This window comes from Rhyacophila brunnea, unplaced genomic scaffold, assembly GCF_057557595.1.
Source record: "Rhyacophila brunnea isolate RB1 unplaced genomic scaffold, BYU_Rbru_1.0 scaffold_1, whole genome shotgun sequence".
Taxonomy (NCBI): domain Eukaryota; kingdom Metazoa; phylum Arthropoda; class Insecta; order Trichoptera; family Rhyacophilidae; genus Rhyacophila; species Rhyacophila brunnea.
Genome location: NW_028232751.1, coordinates 6,232,106 through 6,255,417, shown reverse-complemented (window position 1 = coordinate 6,255,417; position 23,312 = coordinate 6,232,106). Strand labels below are relative to the sequence as shown.

Below are 23,312 nucleotides of genomic sequence, written 5' to 3'. Positions count from 1 at the left end.
ATGGCGAGACACTACATAGTGCTGGAATTGACAAACACAAGTGATAATGAATCAGAATATTCAGGTGGATAATTGTGCACATATGTTGGAAAAGATAGTGTTGTATTTCAGTTGAAATGCCACACACCTCGCGAGCCTAATACTATAAGGTTCTAAGTGTTCGTCCTTGAGAAAACAAACACAACAATGAAGTACTATTCTTAGCTGCCTCATTGTTACTTTTGTTTCGCCAAGGACAAACATTTAGAACCTTGTAGTTCTCCACTCGCGACCTGCCACTATGAATCTGGCCATAATAATTATTGTGTCTGTTTGATTATATTGCAGTGGCAGAGTGTGTCCAGACGGAGGGGTGCACTGGTGCCGCGGAGAGGTTGAGACAGCTATGCTCGGTGAGTGGTGGGGCTGAAGAGGCCGTGTGCTTTGCTCGCGCCTTACTCCTCCCCTCCATTCCCGTGGACACTCGCCACATCGCCCTTGACTCCCTGCTCGTCCTGCTAAACAAAAAGGGAAAGAAAACTGAGTTGTTTAAAGAGGTGCGTCTCTCCACTAAGATATTTCATAAGGCGTCTAATTAAAAAAAGCGACAGGTCTACAATTTGATATTTGGTAAACAATGTTTTTATGTTTCAAGCTTCAATTATTTATTTTAAGGTGAGATTATTTTTCCGTTGTATTCTATGTCGAAATTAGAACCGAATGGCAATTTGTTTCAGCCGATAAACTCTTAAATGTATTAAATATAGGCAAAATAAAATTGGACGTAGCGCTATTTGAAACTCACTTTTTAATTTTTTCCGTATAACGCACATATTTCCGTGGTACTGTCACGAGTTTACCGGATGCTACAGCATGGGAGACACCATTTGCAATATTGAACGTTCCCTTATTGGTTGATTTTAACACGCGCTAAATCAACCAAGCTTTAAATAATATGAAACACGGACGTTTGTAATAAATCGAGACTTAAATATTTTTTTTCGTAGGGTTTTGTCGCGTTTGAAATTTATATATCAATACATGTTGTGTGAAATTATACAAAAAATGCTTGGTTATTTTTTTCTCGATTTTGACCAAATGTGGATTAATCGCTTTTTGGAATTAGACGCCTATATTATGAATTGGATATTAATTAATATTTCTATTGTGTCTACAGATTATCAACCCATCTGAGCAGTGGCGTAACTAGGTTGGTGTCATCCGGTGCGGTCAATTTACAACCCCCCCACAAACATATATAGTAATATATATGTTTGTAGGGGGTATAATTTTTCATTAATACTTATATTTTAAGGTATTTATTAATTTTATTGATTTTATATAATAATAACATATATTAATAAGTATAATTATTGTGTTATATATTATGTAACTGTGCAAGCAATCGTATTGTTCACTTGAATTGTTTGTTACGTACACTGAACGCTCATGTAGTTATTTATTATAAAAGTTGATTATTAGTTTTGTATTACAAATATCATTAGTTTTATATTATAATTTTGTATTATATATAATATATATATAAATTGTTTTTTACCGTTTAAAAAATATTGTAAGAACTGTGATATTTTCACAATAAGGACTACTATGAGACTGTACTGACAATGTTTCTTGCAAGTTGAAACATATCAAAGACTAAGAAATGTAGAGGACGCGGTACATAGGTGGTCATTGATAAACACTAAAATACGTATCTTCTTTTCGTATACTTTGGCACGCGATAGAACGGGACGGATATAGTATATCCATCTATTCATTTGTTTTTCCCTAATTTGGAGATGACGAGACTGACTCCAGACCATTGGACTTGGAATTGGACTGGCCGTTGCCCAAACATGATTACGTGGCGAATTGAATAGTGCTAATCATATCCTGTGATAGTGTCCCCATATATTGATTTAAAGGGAAGAGTTGCCCAAGTCAGTCCTCGGGTTAGCTGGTCGGTTATTGCGAACCTGATTTTTATAATGAGAAATTCAGTTTGTGGTAAATTTGCAATGTCATACGGCGAGATAGAAGGTCTCTTGTTATCTAGGCTCGACCGCAGTAGTACGAGGGGAGTTCCATAAGTTCGCGAAATGGTGATGAAAGTAGCAAGTATTGAGGTTAAAATATTATTGTTAGGTAATCCTTTTTAGGTATACTTGTGCAATTTCAAGTTGATTGTTTTATTAAATCGCATCCAATATTATAGAAAGTACACTAAATCAAACTTCTCACTAAAATTTATAATTTTTATTTTTTATTATTTAAAAAAGTATAATCTAATAAATATGTTTGATTCTCATTTTAGTTTTATTATAATATATATTTCTTTTTTGTTTTGTATAATAAAAAAAATCATTTGTGCGGCCCAGTAGGAAATCTCATTTTTTAAATCTGGTGCGGCTGCTGAAAAGGTCGGCCACCCATGATCTACACCAGTGTTCCGCCGAACCTGAATAGGTTTTCCGCGACAATTTGGAAAGGTTTTATACACTGCAATACATTTAAAGATCTACTTAGTAGAAGTAAAATAAGTAAAACTAAAATATTATAACTATTAGGTACATTACAAAATAAAAAAATAGGTTGGGGGAAGTGTATTGATATTTGTACAGATGGTGCTCGAGCAATGGTGTTGATTCAAGAAAGGTGTTGTATCACATATCCAGAAAGTAGCTACAAGAGCCACCAGCAGTCATTGTATTTTGCATAGGCAAGCACTGGTGACTTATATATTCCGCAATTTAAAAAAATGTTATGGATGAAGCCGTGAAAGTGATAAACTATTTAAAATCAAGACCACTTCAATCCAAGTTATTTAAAAGTTTGTGGGATGAAATGGGTAGTGGACACAAAGCACTTTTGACCGTTCCGGCAGGAGGACGACAGTGGAGGAGGCCAGGGCTCGACTTGAGCTGTACCATTTTTCGTGACAGCTAAACCAGTAGACTTAAGCACAAGTGACTATGAAAATCTAATTGATTTAATTAGTGACTCTGATTTGAAAAAAATACAAAGATCAGCCTTTAACTCACTTAGTGCTAACACCGCGACTGGCGCGTTTGGAGCAGTTGGCCATTAGATATAATTAACGTGCTATTTAAATGTGGTAATTAAAAGGTCATCAATGATTGTGTTAAATGATTAGTGAGTGAGTTTGTCAGAAGAATACCCCATTTTTTCAAAACAAGCTATTAATGTTTCACTTCCGTTTTCTACAACATATTTATGCGAAGCGGGATTTTCTTTTTATGCTGCAACGAAGTCAAAGTGCAGGAACAGGCTCGACGCCACACCAGATATTAGAATTCGACTTACCAATATTGTGCCTAGATATCGACCCTTAATCGGCAGAACAACGTAAGCGACACCTTTTGGTAAATTGTGTTTTAAACTGAGAACTGTTCAATATCACCTAGCGCGTAAGTGACAAAAATATTACAGCCCAATCTCATTCGCGTGACATTTTTTTGGGGTCTGTGCCTTTTAGCGTTTTAACTTGTATCGCATTATAAAGTAGAGCAAAACAACGTAACCGACGTTATTTGATAGTGTAAGCTACTAGATTCGGTGGTCCGTCTGGTAGTGAGTTGTGCGAAAACCGATTTGGGAGGAAAGCTCGCGCCGTCCAGTAAAACTGGCTGAGATAGCATAAATCTGGTAATAGAGTTTATTAAACAATAATTACCCGCCGTTCCATCTCACTACTGTCGGAATAATCTACGAAGAATAGTATCTTCCTGTAGATTTTTGAAATGTTAAAAATGTATATAAAATTGATACTGAAAATTTGGATTCTTTGAATGAATCCACTAATGTCGTGATTCGTTAATAGGCAGTAAGTTCAACTTGGGTTTTCATCTACCAAAAAAGATAATAGTGTTCTTTTTGCGAGAAAGTAACAAATATGTCTGGTGATGAGAGACTTCAGCTAATTGAAATGGATACTTACAAATGTCCCCTTACCGTAAAGGATAAATGCAAGGAGATGTTCTTTAATGATCTGGCCAAAAGTAAAAATCACAATGACGTTTTGTGCGCAAGTTTTGACCTCGAGAAGGTGCCAACACTCATTCACCCACAATGAAACCGTAAATTTATATTATAGTCGAAAATACGCATACTATAATGAAAGTATCTACGAAAGTGGAACAAATAATGGATACTGCTTTTTATGGGGTGAAACTGATGGTAAGCGTGGCAGTAATGAGATCTCCACAATCATGCAGAAATCTTTGGATAGGACTGACAAAGCGGGAAAAAATCAAGTATTTATTATACTGTGATTGGTCAGAATAAGAACCGGGCAACACTGGCTATGCTATCTTATTTTATAAAAAAATCAACTTTCATTGAATTGATAAAAATACATTTTCTATTACCAGTGGGTTTATTCTGTATTTATCGACCGCTAAAGTGATAAAATGAAAAATATTATCAAACTTAGGTAGGTTTTTATCATATAATTAGCACTTATTGTAACTATTACAATAGGTTGATTGTAATTGTTGCAATAAGCGCTACATTTTAACAGCACCTCTCTTGCTGCTGTTAAAATACAGCACTTATTGCAACAATTACAATACGTTGGTTGTAATTTGTTGCAATAAGTACTAATACTTTTATACAAACCTACCCTAAGTTTGATAATATCTATCACTTTAGCGGTCGATAAGTATAGAATAGACCCACTGGTCGTACTACGATGCCGGTCGAATAGTATTTAGCAATAGATATGTGTGTCGGTTTTATTTGTTAAAGTTGTGTTTAGTATACATTGCATTTCTTATTCAATTGTTTGTACTTAACTTTATATTGATTATTAGTGTTTTTTGTTATTGTATTATATTGATTACGATTATTAATTTGTTATTTAAATTTTATCATATGCATATAAATCCTCTCCCTAGTAATGAGATGCTACTCGCTCAATGCTTTGAATATGGTTAAACACACTCTGTTTTTGTGCATCTGGTATACATGTCTTTTGATGTCTACCCTGATTCAGTAATGTAGGTGTTCCTGTATAATGATTTTGCTTTTTGTCGTAAAAATAATTTACACTTCTCTGAATTATATCCAGCGTGGACAAGGGAAAAGCCTAAGAAGTATTTAAAAGGTTCAATAAAATTGTTACAAATCAATTATTCTACTTACATTTCTCTCATATTATCCATATTGAATGTGTAACTCAACAACTAAGGTTTCTTATAATGTTTTTTTGACAATCAAAGAAGTAAACGTCACTTGAGAATTGTCACTTGAATGTTCTAACAGAAACTATGACGAGCTATGATTGGCTTTCACTTTGTAATGCGCACTATTTTTCCAGATCAATGCTTTGGAGACCGAAGAAGTAGTAGCCGCGATCAAGCGACTTGCGACACGTGATCGGAGCCATGGACGTTTGTGGAAACATGCTCATGTCACATCGCTGCACTGCGCTGAGGTAAGCATCGTTAGAAAGCATTGCACTCAATACATACAACACAACGTAAATTGGGGCATTCTATAGGGAAGGATAGATTTGGTGTTAATAGATACTTGTATTATACTCTCATTGTAGGTTATCGTAGATTGCACTTTTAGCCTAAGCCTAGGCATATTAATACGATTGATGCTCAAAGTGTGTTTAAAAATGTTCGGTTTAGCTGATAGCTAACATTGCTCAGAGTAATAAGTGATGATAGTTTACTGCAGTAACCTGTACCTAAGTTGACGGTACACCTTATTTACTATATTATTATCTCTAATGAATGGTATCTGCAGTGAGTCTAAAATGTTATGGAAAGATAGAAGAAGAACATAGATATTATACTTATGGAGATGGAGTCTTTATATATAAAAGTGAAGCTTATAATAAGGTTACTGACAAGTGACTAAGTTAGTTATTTGCAGTTTCATTTGTAACAAGATCAGTCTATTGTGCTGTGACATTTATTCACCTGCGCCTTTATTCCAATATACCCACCACAAGTGGAATATATCACGCCCAGATTGTCGAATTGTTATTACCTGAGTTATTCTAGTCAATTGCCTACATTCCACTTGCGGTGGGTACATTGGATAAAGGCGCTGGACTGCACTGAAATAAAAAAACAGATTAAGGTAGTCGTTTAAACTTGGCGACCTTGACTGGAGACAACGGCATTCGACAATAACTATATTATTACTCCGAGAGAAGTAGTGTTGATCGACAGATGCACAGACCTACTGTATCACTCGTCGCGAACCGAGTCATAATCAATTACATTTAATCAGTACTTGTAGTGCTGTCGCATGCCGTTGCAAAGCTTGAACGGATAGAAAAGGGTAATAATAATAATCATAAATAATATATTTTTAATTTAACTCAATAAGTTGATTGTGTCACGAGATCCAGATCAAAATCATCTAATTCATGCCAGAAAAAATCCTAAATCACGTTTCTGTAGCGTTCTCCATTGACATTAACAGCATTGCCCATTACGTTTTCAAAAAAATACTGTCCAATTACACCATCAGACCATAAACCACACCTGACGAAACTCTTAATTTTTGATCTTATAAAACATTTTTTTGACTTGTATAATTCCAATTTATTCACACAATAGGTTAATACCTCAACAGATGTGTAATCGCAAATAGTAGTACGAAAGTAAGTACTTAACTAAAGCAAAAGCATTAACAGTAGATCACCATTTTGTCATTTGTATGCATGCATTTTATTCAGTTTACCAACAGAATCAGCGGTCGAAATGGAAAAGTTTACGAACCGGAGCGCTCGAAAAGTTTGTGAAGATATTTACATAATATGTTATCAAATGTGTATTTTATAAAAATAAGTGTGTTAGATATTCTATTACATTGTCATCTAGCTCAGACGGTCAACATATGTTTTCCACGAGACAGAGCGATAATTTTACCGATGTCACGAATCGGAACGGCGCTCTGGTGCGCTCCAGTCTATTTCGAGCCCTGAACAGAATGTTATGTTTTCAATAGTTACGAATACAACCATATTTAGAAATTGATTTACTCCGTATTTATTGGTAATTATATTTATACCAGGTACTTTTTGGGAAATGTTTGGTGCGCCCAGTGGAAGGAACTGGCGCAAATCTGGCAGCCTCCTCAGCTCTGCTTCTGAGTTTAATGTACGCATCTCGCCCAGATGACCTCCGTCCCCGATTGATGGATTTACTACAATTAGCGGAGACTGCTACGCATATTTTCATTGTCTGCCAAGCGGTCCAGCATCAGGTAATCAAAACATGTATATGTCTGAGAGCAATTGCTTGAGCGGTTCTCGAAAAAATTCAAACATTTGCAGTTAATATTTATACCGTAAAATTGACGCTATTGGCGCGGCGACTGTTGGTGCAAAGGTAGAGGGCGTTCAGCTGCTAACCGAAAGGTCGGTAGTTCGAACCCACTCAAGTGCGTTATTTTTTCATGTGAAAAACATATTATCTAATATAATGCCACAAATAAACCATACACAATTTTAGATAATTTAAAAATAGAAGAATAATTCTTAAGGCGAAGTCTTCACTGAGCCTTTTTTAAAGAGGCACCTAGCGGAAAAATACGAAGCTTGCAATTTGAGACATTTTTTTGATAATTTACAATTTCAACTGTACTAATGAATAAATATGTATCTGAAAACATTAAAAATAAAAATATTTTTTATTTTAAGTCAAAGACAAACTTACAATTGTAAAAAATGTAATAAAATGTGAATTTGTTCTATCGGTCCGCACCCTATTATTACATATATTTTATGGTCATATTTATTATTAAAATTTAGTTTATTAAGTTTTCTAAGCATCACCTAAGCGATTTTTGACTAATTCATAGTTTTAATATTTTTATATCTATTTTAAAAAACATCGATTTTTATAAAAAATATAAATGTGTATAACTTGAAATCCTTTTTATTTATATTGATATAAATATTTTATTTATATTTATAAAAATAATTGATTTGATATAAATAAAAAGGATTTCAAGTTATACACATTTATATTTTTTATAAAAATCGATGTTTTTTAAAATAGATATAAAAAATATTAAAACTATGAATTAGTCAAAAATCGCTTAGGTGATGCTTAGAAAACTTAATAAACTAAATTTTCATAATAAATATGACCATAAAATATATGTAATAATAGGGTGCGGACCGATAGAACAAATTCACATTTTATTACATTTTTTACAATTGTAAGTTTGTCTTTGACTTAAAATAAAAAATATTTTTATTTTTAATGTTTTCAGATACATATTTATTCATTAATACAGTTGAAATTGTAAATAATCAAAAAAATGTCTCAAATTGCAAGCTTCGTATTTTTCCGCTAGGTGCCTCTTTAAAAAAGGCTCAGTGAAGAATTCGCCTTAACATATATTTGTTAAAATTGAAAACTTAATAAACTAAATTTTTATAATAAATATGACCTTAAAATATAATGTAACTGGGGAATTAAATATGTAAAAAATTCACATTTTTTGAAGCTATACTACTTTTGGGACGTAGTGAAATTGAGAAACTGTATTGAGAAACCGTCAGGGAAGTGGAAATGACTTTGGCCAAGTAATCAAGGTATCATCATCAGCCGGGGTCAATCCACTGCTGGATAAAGGCCTCCCCAAGCTTTCTCCAATTCTCTTGTGTCCTGTGTCGTTCGCTGCCACGTATTTCCGCCGAACTTTACCAGTTCGTCAATCCAGCGGCTTGGGTACCAATAGATGACAGCATTTGTCCAGCGGCCGTCCTTTCGGCGAGCAATGTACCCCTCCCATCTCCATTTCAGCTGTTTGGCAACGTCTATTACATCGCGTACTCCTGTCTGCTACCTAACCCATTCGTGTCTCTTACGGTCCTCTCGCGTGATGCCCAACATACACCTCTCCATGCTTCGCTGTGCGACTCTTAGCCTTTGGACATCTCTCGTGGTGAGGGTCCACGTCTCGCAGCCATATGTGAGCACGGGTAGCACACATTGGTTGAACACCCTATGCTTAAGACATAATGGTAGGTCACTCTTGAAGATACTATCCAGACGTCCGAAAGCACTACATCCCAGCTTTGTTCTTCGAACAATTTCATTGTGCATGCTTCCGTCTATGGACACCTGCTGTCCGAGATAGATGTAGCTGCTGACTTGCTCGAGTTGGGTGCCATAAATACAGATAATCGCAGGATCCGAAAAACAGTTCCTCATCACTTTTGTCTTTGAGACATTTATCTTTAGACCGACCGTTTGACTGACATCCGCGAGTTCTTGCATTCTACCTTGGAGGTCTTTCAGGTCTTGTGAGAGTATAACAATATCATCTGCAAAGGGCAGGTGACTGAGGTGCTCCCCATTAATTGGAACACCTTTTTCCTCCCAATCAAGTTTCCTAAATAAGTCCTCAAGAGTAGCGGTGAATAGTTTAGGTGAAATGGTATCACCTTGCCGGACACCTTTTTTAATGGGGAATTTACACGACCGTTTGTGGAGTTTCACGCATGCTGTGGCATCACTGTATATACTGTTCAATATGTTTATGTAGCGCCTGGAAATTCGTTGGTTGCTAAGGGCGTCTATAATTGAAAATTTTTTGATGGAATCAAACGCCTTTTCATAGTCTATAAAACGAAGATATAATAGCAGTTTGTATTCCTGGTAGCGCTCTATGATTTCCCTGACAACCTGTATATGATCCATAGTACTGTAGCCTCTTCTGAATCCGGCTTCCTCTCTTGGTTGGTTCACGTCTAGAACTGTTTCGAGACGGTTTGAGAGTATTTTCGTGAAAACCTTATACAGAATTGGCAGTAGACTAATTGGTCGATAGTTTTTCAGATCTTCATTGTCTCCTTTCTTATGGAGAATAATAATGGAAGCATTTTTCCATGACTCTGGGATGTTCTCTTCGTGCAGACAAGCCGTGAACAGACGTGCGAGCACTTCGCTCACCGTCCTCCCGGCCCGTTTGAGAACATCGATAGTCAGCCCATCTTCTCCCGGGGCTTTCCCACTCTTCATGCACATTATAGCATATTCCACCTCTGTGGTAGTAACCTCGGGAAGAGGATCTCCATATTCTCCGTTCACCGTAAGATCTGAATTGATGTCAGTGTCATCTTTGTATAGAGCGCTGTAAAACTCTACAACAGTGTCCAGTAGATGATCCCAGTTACGCACGATACTTCCATCTTGCGCTTTTAGTGTCGTGATCTGCCGTCTCCCTATTGACAGATGCTGCTTGTTCTTATGTAAGCTCCTTCCTGACGCAACAATTGATTCTACAAGGTTCATATTGAACTTACGAAGATCTTCTCGTATGTTTTTACGTAGAGTTTTGCACAGCTTGGAGTACTCGAGATCATTTGCAAGATTGTTACTCGCTTTTCGTACTCCTACGCAGCTTCATAAGATCCAACGTTTCCGTTGAAAGTTTGCTTACTCGTTCAACCACTGTAGCCACTGTCTCTTCCGAAGATTCTATAATGATTTTTGTTATTGCCTCGGTGTTTTGTAGGGAGATGGGGTCATTTTCAGCCTGGAAAGCCGCAAGCCTGTTCTCCAGCTCTTGTTGAAATGGTACTTTACACCTTACCATTCAGTGGTTGCTGCCAGTATTAAATCTGTTAATGACTGTGCAGTCTAGAAAAATATCCTTCTTGTCGGTGACGATGTAGACGATTTCGCTGGTTCATTTTGCTGGGCTTCGCCATATCCATTTTCTGGAAGGCTTCTTTTTTTAACATTTTAAATCAATAAAATTCGCCGTTTTCAAAAATCAGTACAGTGGAACCTCGATCTACCGTTCTCACATAAATCGTTTTCCCACATGGATCGTACATTTTTGAAAGTCCCGCCAAACACCCATAAGCACAATGTTAAATAATTCCGCATTAACCGTTCCCCGATTTATCACTTTAAATAAATATAATATAATATAATATAAATAATAATAATCCGCCGTTTTCACTAATTGGATACGTCTAGTTTTTGGGGTGGCGGATTACTGAGAGAGTACTGTAGCATGAAATTTGAGCAATACAAATTGAGTAACCATTAATTAAGTGGCATAGACAGTGCTCGAAATAGAAAATCTTACGAACCAAAGTGTTGAATAATCCAAAAATATCAAAGTGGTTAGATATTTTTCGGATATCATAAGGGCAATATGCCTAGTAATCAAAGTTTCATTTACGCTTGAAGGGGCCTTGCGCTAATACACATTACCCCCCCCCCCCCAATACCACAATAAAATGTAGTTTTTTTTAAATCCCTACTCATTTTTTGCAAAATCACTTATTTTTCATCAATGTTCTTAGAATTGGGCTCATTTTTAACATTTGTGTATTCCTTCGCTGCAAGGTTCTTTTGTTTACTAATTTAGGGTCCCGGACCTGAAGCCCCTTTAGTCCTTTGGTAAATTCAGCCCTGCTTGTAAGGGTAAAAAATTATAAATTTGGGGCACATCTGAAGTCCGAACAGCCTATACTATATTATAGACCTTGTAGGACTAATCAAAAAATAATAAATAATATAAATATCTTGTCAGTGCCGCAGGCAAATTTTTTTCCCATGAAACAGTTCTTCGAAAAATTATAATATGCTCTTTTTATTCATTGCCTGTTTGCCGCTTCTTAACGTATGGTACACCTAAACAGTGCATTACCTACCTACCCTACGAGATGTTCTGAAAATATCGCCCCTAGTCAGAGTTAATGACCATCCCATTATTATGGATAATATTTTAGGACCGTCAATCATATTATTCATATTGTGATTTGATTACCAAATTTATTGGAGGTTTAATAACAAAATACAAGCCAATAGATAATACCCACACATATTAAAATTTATCATATGGTGTAAAATATCTCTAAATTTTTAATCAGCAATTTTGTATAAATATTTATAAGGCTCTCGTGGTGCAGTGTGTAAGGCGCTGGCCTTCCACCCGAGAGCTCTGGGTTCGAATGCCGGTGAGGACACAATATTTATGTGTTTTTCTCAAAGCCTGTGTATTTGTGATTGTTCAAAATTACTAACAAACTTACAAAAAAACATACAAAAAAGCAAGGACATGGTTATTAATAATTCTAAAAATATATATATAAATACATAAATAAATATTTAATCTATATGACATGCATAGTAGCCTCTTTTTGCCAATCGTTATTGTACCTACCTGTGCATTTCAAATGAAATATCCCTTAAGTATCCCTGGTCGTAACGATTGACAGATTACTACTACACATACCCTACACATACCTTTTACTACATTTACTACACATACCTACACTACATTATCATAAAACATATCATCTCTTGATAATGGTCTCTGCAACGAGCCCGAAACGTCGAGTAAAGAAGGAAGAAGGACACGTGGTGGAAACCCAAAAATCTACTACGACTAAACATAGATATTTTTATTCTTGCGCGCCCGGCAAAATGTTACTTCGTTAATATTAAATTTTAAGAACAACATTAAAAACTACATACCTACATACAATATTATCTCAATAACACGAAACGGAACGCAATTTTTAAAGAATCCACGCGCCGGAACAGTATCTTTTAGAATTTCATGAACAGGAACGGCGCTCCGGTGCGTTCCGGTCTATTTCGAACCCTGGGAATAAATCATCTTTGGATCAAATATCCAGTGGTTTATTTGGATAAATGCATGTACCGTGGATCCAGTGTATCTACTATTTGAACCTTATCAACGGGAGATTGAAAATATGAAAACATTTATACATAAAATAAAAGTAATAAAACTTTCATTTATAGTAAAGTAACATTAATTTTCTTCCATGTAGCAAAAAAAATCATTGTTAACCACGCATGGCCTGTCTGCACTTATTATGTAACATTTTTGATAATTGTCAAATAATCTGATCTTATACCCGTGATTCCACTCATAACCAATCCTGACACGTGACACATTTCAAAACAAGTGCGGGACAAAAAAATATTTAAAATTGATCATAATGACGTGATGAATGGGATACAAAACAACATTGGTTTCAATAATTTTAATAATACTGCTAGTTGTTTATATTTGTGTAGGTAATCGGTATTTAATACAAATAAACATTTGATGACTGCATAAAGTATTTTTATTACATAAAATAGTATTCTTTTAAACCTCTCGCTCTAATGTTTTAGAATATAGTCATATTTCAGTACATAACTGTGCAGTCGTGTTAAGGTTTTTTAGATTTATTAATTTTTAAATGCATTTATAAAACCATCAGTATAATGTATATCGACATAATTATAGTGAAATATTTACGATAAAAAATTATATTGATAATCTCTGTGATCCCAAATTTGACAAGAATTTGGCATTTTATTATTCAAAAAATGGGCAAGATTTACACATTTAAAGATAGTTTTAAAGATACGGATTATAAGCTATGTCTTTGACCATTGAAATGTGATAAACATTCGACGAATAATGTTTGCTTTATAATAATTATTCACCTAAGAATAAGGTAGTATTTTCTTGAAATACGCCATTTCTATTTGCATTTCCCAGTGGCTTAGCTACGACGTACGGCCGTAGCCATAAATTGACAAACGACAAATGAAGTAGGGAGTAAGATCATAGTAACACGCGTGTTTGAACATGTACCATTTAAAAAATAAAAATAAATTCTTTTAAGTACATGTTACGTAAAAGTAAGTCTTTCTCGTTTTAATAGTTTAGTTATGGTTGAATAACTGAGCTCACACAAATATTATGATGTTGAAAACTGTAATAAGATTTTCAGTGCCCTCATGTAGAGAGCTGGATATTCATCTTGGACAGAAATCCAAAATTTCTCCAATATTTAAGAAAGGAAAGTAATGTGCAATATTTTCTTCCAATAAAGTTAAATGTTCTGTTATAGCGGAAATAATTACGTGCGATTGATTCGGCAAAATCGAAATAACATTAGATCGATCTTTCGTCGGCTTTCATAATTTCGCGAAGGACTTTTACGGTTTTCACTATTTCGCGGATTTTTCTGCATTTATCATTTTTTTCGCGGTGCACTTGCAACAAGCTGGCGGTGCACCGTTTAAGAACCACTGCGTTAGAGCATATTTGAGACAATCGTACATATTTCATAAATAAATGCATATTTTATGGCTTTTGCATTTATAATTTTAGTTGTTTTTTATTATTTTATCGAAATGTAACTAAATTAGGCAGGTAAATAGTGTAGTTGCTCTTGCATTTTTAACGGCATCTCTGAGCTGTAGATTTATCAGAAAAAGTGAAGTCAATTCAGGCACATTTATTTAAATTTTGCTCAATCACCTCTGTGGACGTTGAGATCGTTTTCCGCATATAAACAAAATACTGATGGATATGCGAAAAAATTTAATGTGAGAGCACAATATTGAAAAAAATATTGTAACTTTTGTTTGGACAAAAAAAAACAGCAAATAGTATTTAGGAATAGTTAAGTATGTCGGTTTTGTTTATTAAAGTTGTATTTGGTATACATTGCATTTCTTATTCAATTATTTGTACTTAACTTTATATTGATTATTAGTGTTTTTTTTATTGTATTATATTGATTACGATTATTAATTTGTTATTCAATTTTTATCAGTAATATTGGGTGAATTGGGTATTTACATTTTTAACTGCACATTTCTTCGGTATTAGTGCATATTTTCATGTTTTTAAATGCATATTATGTGTTCTTTATGTATTATGCGCCCAAAAATTGCCTACATAATGCACTTATGCATAGGGTCCTTAAAATTTGAAATAACTAATTGAATATATTTGAATTGCTTTATTTGTGGTTTCAGTTTTTTTTATGGCACTTAGGATGGGTATATCAAATCTTGGAATCAAACTGGCCACATGTATCATATCTCGATTCATGTTGAGTCTTAAGCAAAACAAATACATACATTTTTGTTACAGCTACCTATGGCAAACACTTTAAAAACATCTGGTTTATGATGAACACTTTCTTTGTTTTCAGTTTGGAAGAGATATGTTACCGCTCATCTGCGAACTGTACATTAAAGTTCTGACCAAAGGTTTGAATGAGCTCGAGCAAGTAAAATCGGATGAAAATGAAGCCCTCACCTTGAGTTGTCAGAAGCTGCTCGCGTCGTGGTTCCTTGCACTCAGCCAATACATGTCATTCAGCATGGGCGTCTCCGCCGAGTGCACCCTCACCGCCTTTTCTCTCCACCCCTCCAAGGAGCACTACAGCCTGGTTGAAAAATGTTGGACAACGATGGAAAAGGAGAACATCGTGCCAGCCAAAAATAATGACCGCAGCGAATCGATCGAGGGCGGCGGTACCATCAGTGAAGCCGTTTTAAACTCGCTGCTGGAAGGGGAGTGTCTAGGAATCGATGTGGATCTTTGCAAAGATTTGGTGGTTTTGCTCAGCAGTCCTCGTTTGTGGATGCTCACGTGGAACAGTCCCAGCTGGTTAGTTTCGTTTTGTTACTAATTATTAAAATATCAGTATCATAGGTGTCAATCATTGGTGTTGAACCTTTTGGATTTAAATACATAATATACGCTACAAAATATGCTCAATTCTTTAAAAAAAGTTGCATTTCAGATAAATAAAATGAAAAAACATAATGTGTTATTTAAATAATTATTTTTAATTAAAGGTTTTGGTTTTTTTGCATACATGTGGTGTTTAACTATGAATGCTTTATTTGACCATGTAAAGTTAGAATGTAGTCCATGTGTCATGAGTGGTATGTGGTATAGGGCCATCATGGCCTGGCCCTGGCTCTGGGAAAACCTTAAGTTATTGAGTGCGGATTCGTTATATATCGTGATCTTTTTTAAAACTGGAAATTGTGGAAAGAGGAAATTATCCACCAAATTTAATTTTTAATGTGGATGAGACAGGATTCTATTGGAAACGAATGCCAACACCGCCGTTTATTTCCATAGAGGAGAAGACTGCTTCTGGATTTAAAGCATCCGAGGATTGTCCAACTCTTATTCTCCCAACTCATTGAAGAAACTGATGGAGGTGATAGAGATGCCATGCGGGTTTGGTGGAAACAATTTAATATGTATTATGAAAGCTATCAGAAACATCGACAAGAAAGCTTGGAATGAAGTCAACCAGTCGTGTATGAAGGGTGTTTGGAAAAGGTTCAGTGAAATTGTTGAAGTTCACTGAATTATGAAAATGATATTCAAAATATTATCGAATAGATTAGTCTTATAGCCATATCTGGAGGCATCAAAGGTTTTGATGTAGATGATATTCAGTCTTTGTTAAAATCACACGACGAACCCTTGAATGAAGCGCTGCAGGAAATGGACTGCCATACGTCCCTAGAAAATGACGTCTCCGAACCTGAACCTGTGCGAAAGTTAAGTGTTAAAACCATTGAAAAGGCCCTTTCTCTTCACAATCAATGCATGGAGTTGTTAGAAAAGAAAGACCAAGATTACAAGCGAGCGAGTGAGTGCTCTAAAACGTGGCTGTGTTGCATTACTTGACAATATGTAATCGCAAATTTTGCACAATAAACGTAGAGAGGCCAATCGAGGGAATCCCTCCCCCCGTTGATCGCGACCATGTCCAGAACGTATCTCCAGCGGGATAGTGTGAATTCATCGTTATCAATATTACTGGTTACTTCCATATTTAGAAATGAATCAATAAAAATGTCAATGTCTTATTAGTACTTTTCCGTGTCTGGTTTTGCAGTCCACTCTCAGTCTTGTTATTAATGATGATTTTTGTTGAATAGGGAGGTGCTCTCCGGACACTGTGTCCAGTACATGGCCGACACACATTCTGGAACGCATGTTTTCAAAAAAGACCTTGAATATCTCCACTTGGATTACAGCAATTATGAGATGAAGGAACCAGAAGAATTCGACGTCTATGAGGGTATTGAAGAAGGTACACATTCACCCACCTATTAATATTGTTCAAAATCTTCAGTTTTACTATGAATATCCTTCATATCGTCGAATACGTTTTCTCATGAGCTTTCCATTGTATGTCAGACCAAATAAATATAGCCACAGATGTTGCATTTTAAAAAACAGCTTTGTATGAGACCCAGTTCATCTCTGAATGCTTCTTTGTCAATTCGTCAAACTATCTTAACAAATTAGCGAAAGTTCCATGTCAAAGAAAACATGAGTCATTTTTTGAACCTATTACAAAAAGTTCTTTCGAACAAATGAATTCTTATCATAGTCATTACATAGATTTTTTCATCATTCGCCCATAATTGCTTTGGACGCTGAACTGACAGGTGTAATATTTTAATAATCGATTGGTCGGTAAATGATTTATTTTGAATATTTGTTAACCAAAAGTTTTGATCGTTTCCTAAGGCTACGAGCATTTTGTGGACAAGGAAGAGATAGAAGCTTTAGAAGCCTTGCTGAAGGAAATGGAGAAGAAGAGAAATAAGAAAGGGAGAAGGTCAAGAAGAAGACAAAAACCTGCAGACCAAAAAACAAAAAAGAAACTCGTCAAGAAAAGGCAGTCCTCGAAAGATGAATCGCAGCTTTCCAATGGCAAACCGAACACCTCTGTTAAAATCAAACGTGAGAGGAAAGCTTGCCCCAAGAAACGGAACATCAAGCCGGCTGATGGTTGTTTAGTATATTCACATATGTCGTGGACTAACTTTGAAAAATCCGAAGCAGTGCTCTCGCTGTCACCGTGTCCAGACGTATTGAGCTCCGACAGCGATGAAGAATCCTCGAATTCCATCCGACCAAATCGTGGTTCTCATTACTCCGAAGATATGCAGGTGAATCTAACAGCGGAGAGAAGGTCAAGAAGAAGACAAAAACCTGCAGACCAAAAAACAAAAAAGAAACTCGTCAAGAAAAGGCAGTCCTCAAAAGATGAATCGCAGCTTTCCAATGGCAAACCAAACATCTCTGTTAAAATCAAACGTGAGAGGAAAGCTTGCCCCAAGAAACGGAACATCAAGCCGGCTGATAGTTGTTTAGTATATTCACATATGTCGTGGACTAACTTTGAAAGATCCGAAGCAGTGCTCTCGCTGTCACCGTGTCCAGACGTATTGAGCTCCGATAGCGATGAAGAATCGTCGAATTCCAACCGACCAAATCGTGGTTCTCATTACTCCGAAGATATGCAGGGGAATCTAACAGCGGAGAACGTTGTTGAAGTGACGGCAACAGAGAGCGGCTTTGGCGAGGACACACAAAAATCGCATGCCAACACAAATGCCACTCCTTCGAAACGAAAAAAGTATTTGATCTTTATTTTTTTACCTATTTTACCATGTTTTTATTAGCTCGTTTTCTTGTTTGTCCAGTGCAAATCTTGCAATCGATTTTTAACTAACTTCCCGACTAGCTAGACATTTCAAACTTTTAGAATATATCAGAACACGATGACAATGCATTCTTTTAATACTTTTAGCCATCTTTAGGCAGAATTGAATTCATTTTCAGTTAATTTATATATTAAGTTTATGGTATAATTCATAAAAAAAATTAAAAAAAAGTATTTATTAACATATAGAATTGTCAAGTTTATATGATTCAACAGAATTTAAAAACGTGGTATATAAAAAGTTCTTTTTATCTTGTAATTATTAATGTTAGTATATTACTTATATCCGTAATACAAAGTAAAACTCATAGATTGGGATTCGGGAAAACATCGTTTCAAGGTTTGATCATAGATCATAGTGTGACAAATGTTGCTTCGACGTCTAAGGAAGAGGGTACTGAAAATGATGACGAGGAAGAGATAATAAGGTTTGTACATACATAATTTTGAAAAAGACTTCTGAGAAAATATATTAAAACCAATAGAAAAAAGTAAGGCTGGAATCGAACCAGCATCTCTTGGGTTTACGCTCCGTCCGCGCATTATCCTCTATGCTACAAGGCGACATACTAATTGCAACAAATTCCAGCCGGGGGTGGCTTACTTTTTTCAAAAAGATTTTTTCTATTGGTTATAATATATTTTCTCAGAAGGGTTTTTCAAAATTATGTAAGTTCAATAATTAGAATGGTACATTCTTAAATCTTGTGAATTATTCGTTGAACAAAAGAAATAGTTAATTAAAAATTATTAGCAAGCTCAAGTAAGTGACATCATAAAAATATTGGAGAAATCCGTGACGTCGGTTAGTAATTGAAGTAGTAGGTACCTACTTTGATTTAATAAACAAAAACCGATTGCCACAGTAGCTTGATTTGGAAGAGCACTGATGAGTAGGTATTAAAAAGGCCAATAATTAAAATTTGTCGCAATTGGTATGTCACCTTGTAGCATAGAGGATAATGCGCGGATGGGGCGTAAACCCAAGTGATGTTGATTCGATGGCTTACTTTTTTCATTTTTTTTTTTATTGGTTATAATACATTTTCTCAGAAGTGTTTTTCAAAATTATGTATGCTCAATTATTAGAATGGTACATTCTTAATTGTTGTGAATTATTCGTTGAATAAAAGAAATAGTTAATAAGGTTTATATTAATTGGGAAGTTTAGAATGAATTTTGTTGTTACTACAAAGTAAATAAGGTTAAATTTATGTGCAAGATTTGAGTTGTCGGGTTTGTTTTGTTGATATTCACATTTCCGTTGGCTGAGAAATAGTTGTTGGCCATTTATTCAACCTATCAGGATTAACCTAGATACAAATCGCGAAAATGCTTTTAACCAGATATTCTGTCACACTCTAGTAGTGCCCCTTAGGTACCACTGTATGACACCATTTATCCAGCAGTTACCCACTCACCGAGTAACATATTATATAAAAAACTCACCTGGAACGTATATTTTCTGAACATATTTTTTAACGTGTATTTTCTATAATGAAGAATCTTACATTCTTAAATCTTGTGTATATTCAGTGTCAAATAAATAAAATAATAATACGATTATGTTGGATGGTTTGTTTTTATTGTAGGGACAACAGTCTGATTCGTGACGGAAAGCGAACTCTCAAGCCCAACAAAGCCGCGTCTCCAGAAATGAAGATGAAGATACTTATGGTATATTTCTTTCTCAACAATATTTTGTATTAAACAGCCAACTACTGCAGGTGTAAGGAGTATGGAGTATTATGCCAATTTGTTAACAAGTAAATAATATAGAATGGAAGCACAAGTTACCTAGTAGAACTACCAATGTTTTTGTTTTCAAGATTTATTGAAATTCATTTATTAACATGATAACCCATTTCATACGTTCTTCTGTGGAGAATATAATATGCTTTTTCTGTCTAGGTGAAATTACACCGCTTAGACGTTTTGACGGCGGCAAGCCCCAAGCGCTCTTTGAGTCTGAAAAAAAGTCTGATTCGTGAGGGAAAGCGAACTCTCAAGCCCAACAAAGCCGCGTCTCCAGAAATGAAGATGAAGATACTTATGGTATATTTCTTTCTCAACAATATTTTGTATTAAACAGGCAACTACTGCAAGTGTAAGGAGTATGGAGTATTATGCCAATTTGCTAACAAGTAAATAATATAGAATGGAAGCACAAGTTACCTAGTAGAACTACCAATGTTTTTGTTTTCAAGATTTATTGAAATTCATTTATTAACATGATAACCCATTTCATACGTTCTTCTGTGGAGAATATAATATGCTTTTTCTGTCTAGGTGAAATTACACCGCTTAGACGTTTTGACGGCGGCAAGCCCCAAGCGCTCTTTGAGTCTGAAAAAAAGTCTGATTCGTGAGGGAAAGCGAACTCTCAAGCCCAACAAAGCCGCGTCTCCAGAAATGAAGATGAAGATACTTATGGTATATTTCTTTCTCAACAATATTTTGTATTAAACAGGCAACTACTGCAAGTGTAAGGAGTATGGAGTATTATGCCAATTTGCTAACAAGTAAATAATATAGAATGGAAGCACAAGTTACCTAGTAGAACTACCAATGTTTTTGTTTTCAAGATTTATTGAAATTCATTTATTAACATGATAACCCATTTCATACGTTCTTCTGTGGAGAATATAATATGCTTTTTCTGTCCAGGTGAAATTACACCGCTTAGACGTTTTGACGGCGGCAAGCCCCAAGCGCTCTTTGAGTCTGAAAAAAAGTCTGATTCGTGAGGGAAAGCGAACTCTCAAGCCCAACAAAGCCGCGTCTCCGGAAATGAAGACAAAGATACTTATGGTATATTTCTTTCTAAACAATATTTTGTATTTAACAGGCAACTACAGCAGGTGTAAGGAGTATGGAGTATTATGCCAATTTGTTAACAATAAATAATATAGAATGGAAGCACAGTTACCTAGTAGAACTACCAATGTTTTTGTTTCCAAGGTTTATTGAAATTCATTTATTAACATGACAACACATTTCATACGTTCTTCTGTGGAGAATACAATATGCTTTTTCTGTCTAGGTGAAATTACACCGTTTGGAGAGTCAACACAACCCAAGCGCTCTTTGAGACTGAAAAAGCGCTGAGCGTGACGTTATATATAAACCACCCCCTAAACTTCCCCTAAAGCCCCCTATAAAACCAGGCCCTAAACAGTATCAAAATTATTGTGAGCTTACAAAAAAGAGTGTATCACTAAATTTTGAAAACTTTAGCGTGTACTCACCATAAGCGCCAGCGACTTGCTTGTGCGGTATAGCGACTTGCTTGCGCGATATAGTTTGTGCAAACTACTTTTATAGCGCTTTTCAGTTTGCACGAGCTACAGTTTTCCCGATACAAATCGGTTTGCGCAGGCAAGCTTGTGGTAAAGTATGAGCATCTAGCCGGCGCTATAGAGTTATATTTAATATAAACTATTGCAATAAAATTTATTCTATGTACTGTAAGTAAATAAGATTTCAAACTGGTCACTAATATAGTTATCTATTTAAAATATTTTTATGTTCTAGTTTCATAAATTTCAACAGTTATGTTTGAAATAATGTTCATCTTTATATTATTCTAAAATTGTGTTTAAGGGGGAGGCACGCCAGCAAAGAACCTAGCGGAAAAATTTGAAGCTTGCAATTTGAGATTTTTTTTGATAACTTACAATTTCAACTGTAATATGTATCTGAAAACATTAAAAAGATTTTTATTTACCTTTTAATTTCAAGATAAACTTACAATTGTACAAAAAACATGTAGTAAAATGTGAATTCGTTGCAGGGTCACATTTTATTACATTTTTTTTACAATTGTAAGTTGATCTTTAAATTAAAAAAAAATTTAAAATCTTTTTAATGTTTTCAGATACATATTTATTAATTAATACAGTTGAAAAAAAATCTCAAATTGCAAGCTTCGCATTTTTCCGCTGGTTCTCTGTTGGCATGCCTCTTCCCCTAAACAATTGTGATTGTTGTATATTATAATAATTAATGTTTGATATTGTTTTTCTATATTCAAAAGTTGGTTAATAAAAAATTACATTAACTAATATTTATCACTCGTTATATTGATTTCTGCTCCACCAAATTCCATATTATAAAATGATGCTTTCATTCCAAATTTTATATTTTATGCAACATAAAATTATGTGATCCGAACTGCTTAAAAACTATTTAACATAAATTCTGTCAATACTCAACCTCATACATGCCAATTTATTTTATAATCATGTTCATATTTAAAAAACTATAGTACTTATAGATATTTCCGCTATAAATATAAATTAAGCTAACTAGTTTGCCGGTAATAATTGCAGAAATTTCAATTCAGGAAACGGTCAAAACAACTATTTTGATTGGCTGAAAATATCTATTTGTAAAAACTTAATATATCAATACAAACTTAATATATAAAATATCATGCAAACCTACTTACTTATTCGCTTCCATCGTATTGAGAACGATAGCACAAAAACGTATGAAAAGATCTTACAGTTCTTTTATACTTGTCCTTTGTGGATTTTAATTCACACCATATATATAATTTTTATGCCACATCTCTATTATAATACCAGTGGCAAAGGGTGGATGTCGGCTCTTAAGATCCAACATAACTACATTCGGTCAAACGTATTTGTTTTTATTGAACGAAGGCTACAATGTTTGTTAGTTTTTAAAATTCAATTAAACCCTGCCTAATCCAAGCCATATTAGATAAAAATAAAAAAATATTTGTTTATCTATAAAATATCTGAAATTATGCCTTTAAACCATACATTATTTTAGATATTTTATAGATGGAAGAATATTTTTATCGATTAGGTGGATTGGTTTAGTTGACAGGGCTCAATAAATAAAAAAAAAACTAACACCATCTGTAATACTATGCATTCCTATTTCAATGAAAACAAATAAGTACGACTGAAAAAGTGTGTACTATTTTTGTCGAATCAGCCATAACATACCTAAATTATTATGGTTTGGTTGGCAGGGT

General features: G+C 34.8%; 1 protein-coding gene across 1 annotated transcript; it reads left to right on the top strand.

Annotated features, from left to right (window-relative positions):
- On the top strand, positions 1–20,770 carry LOC147079416 (uncharacterized). The gene is made up of 10 exons (XM_085960462.1): positions 1–40; positions 328–536; positions 5,318–5,434; positions 7,036–7,227; positions 14,966–15,426; positions 16,725–16,879; positions 17,323–18,217; positions 19,897–19,981; positions 20,216–20,359; positions 20,594–20,770. Exons 1-10 carry the CDS (start codon positions 1–3, stop codon positions 20,768–20,770), a joined length of 2,475 nt encoding a protein of 824 aa, XP_085816588.1.
- Positions 20,771–23,312: the final 2,542 nt, after the last annotated feature.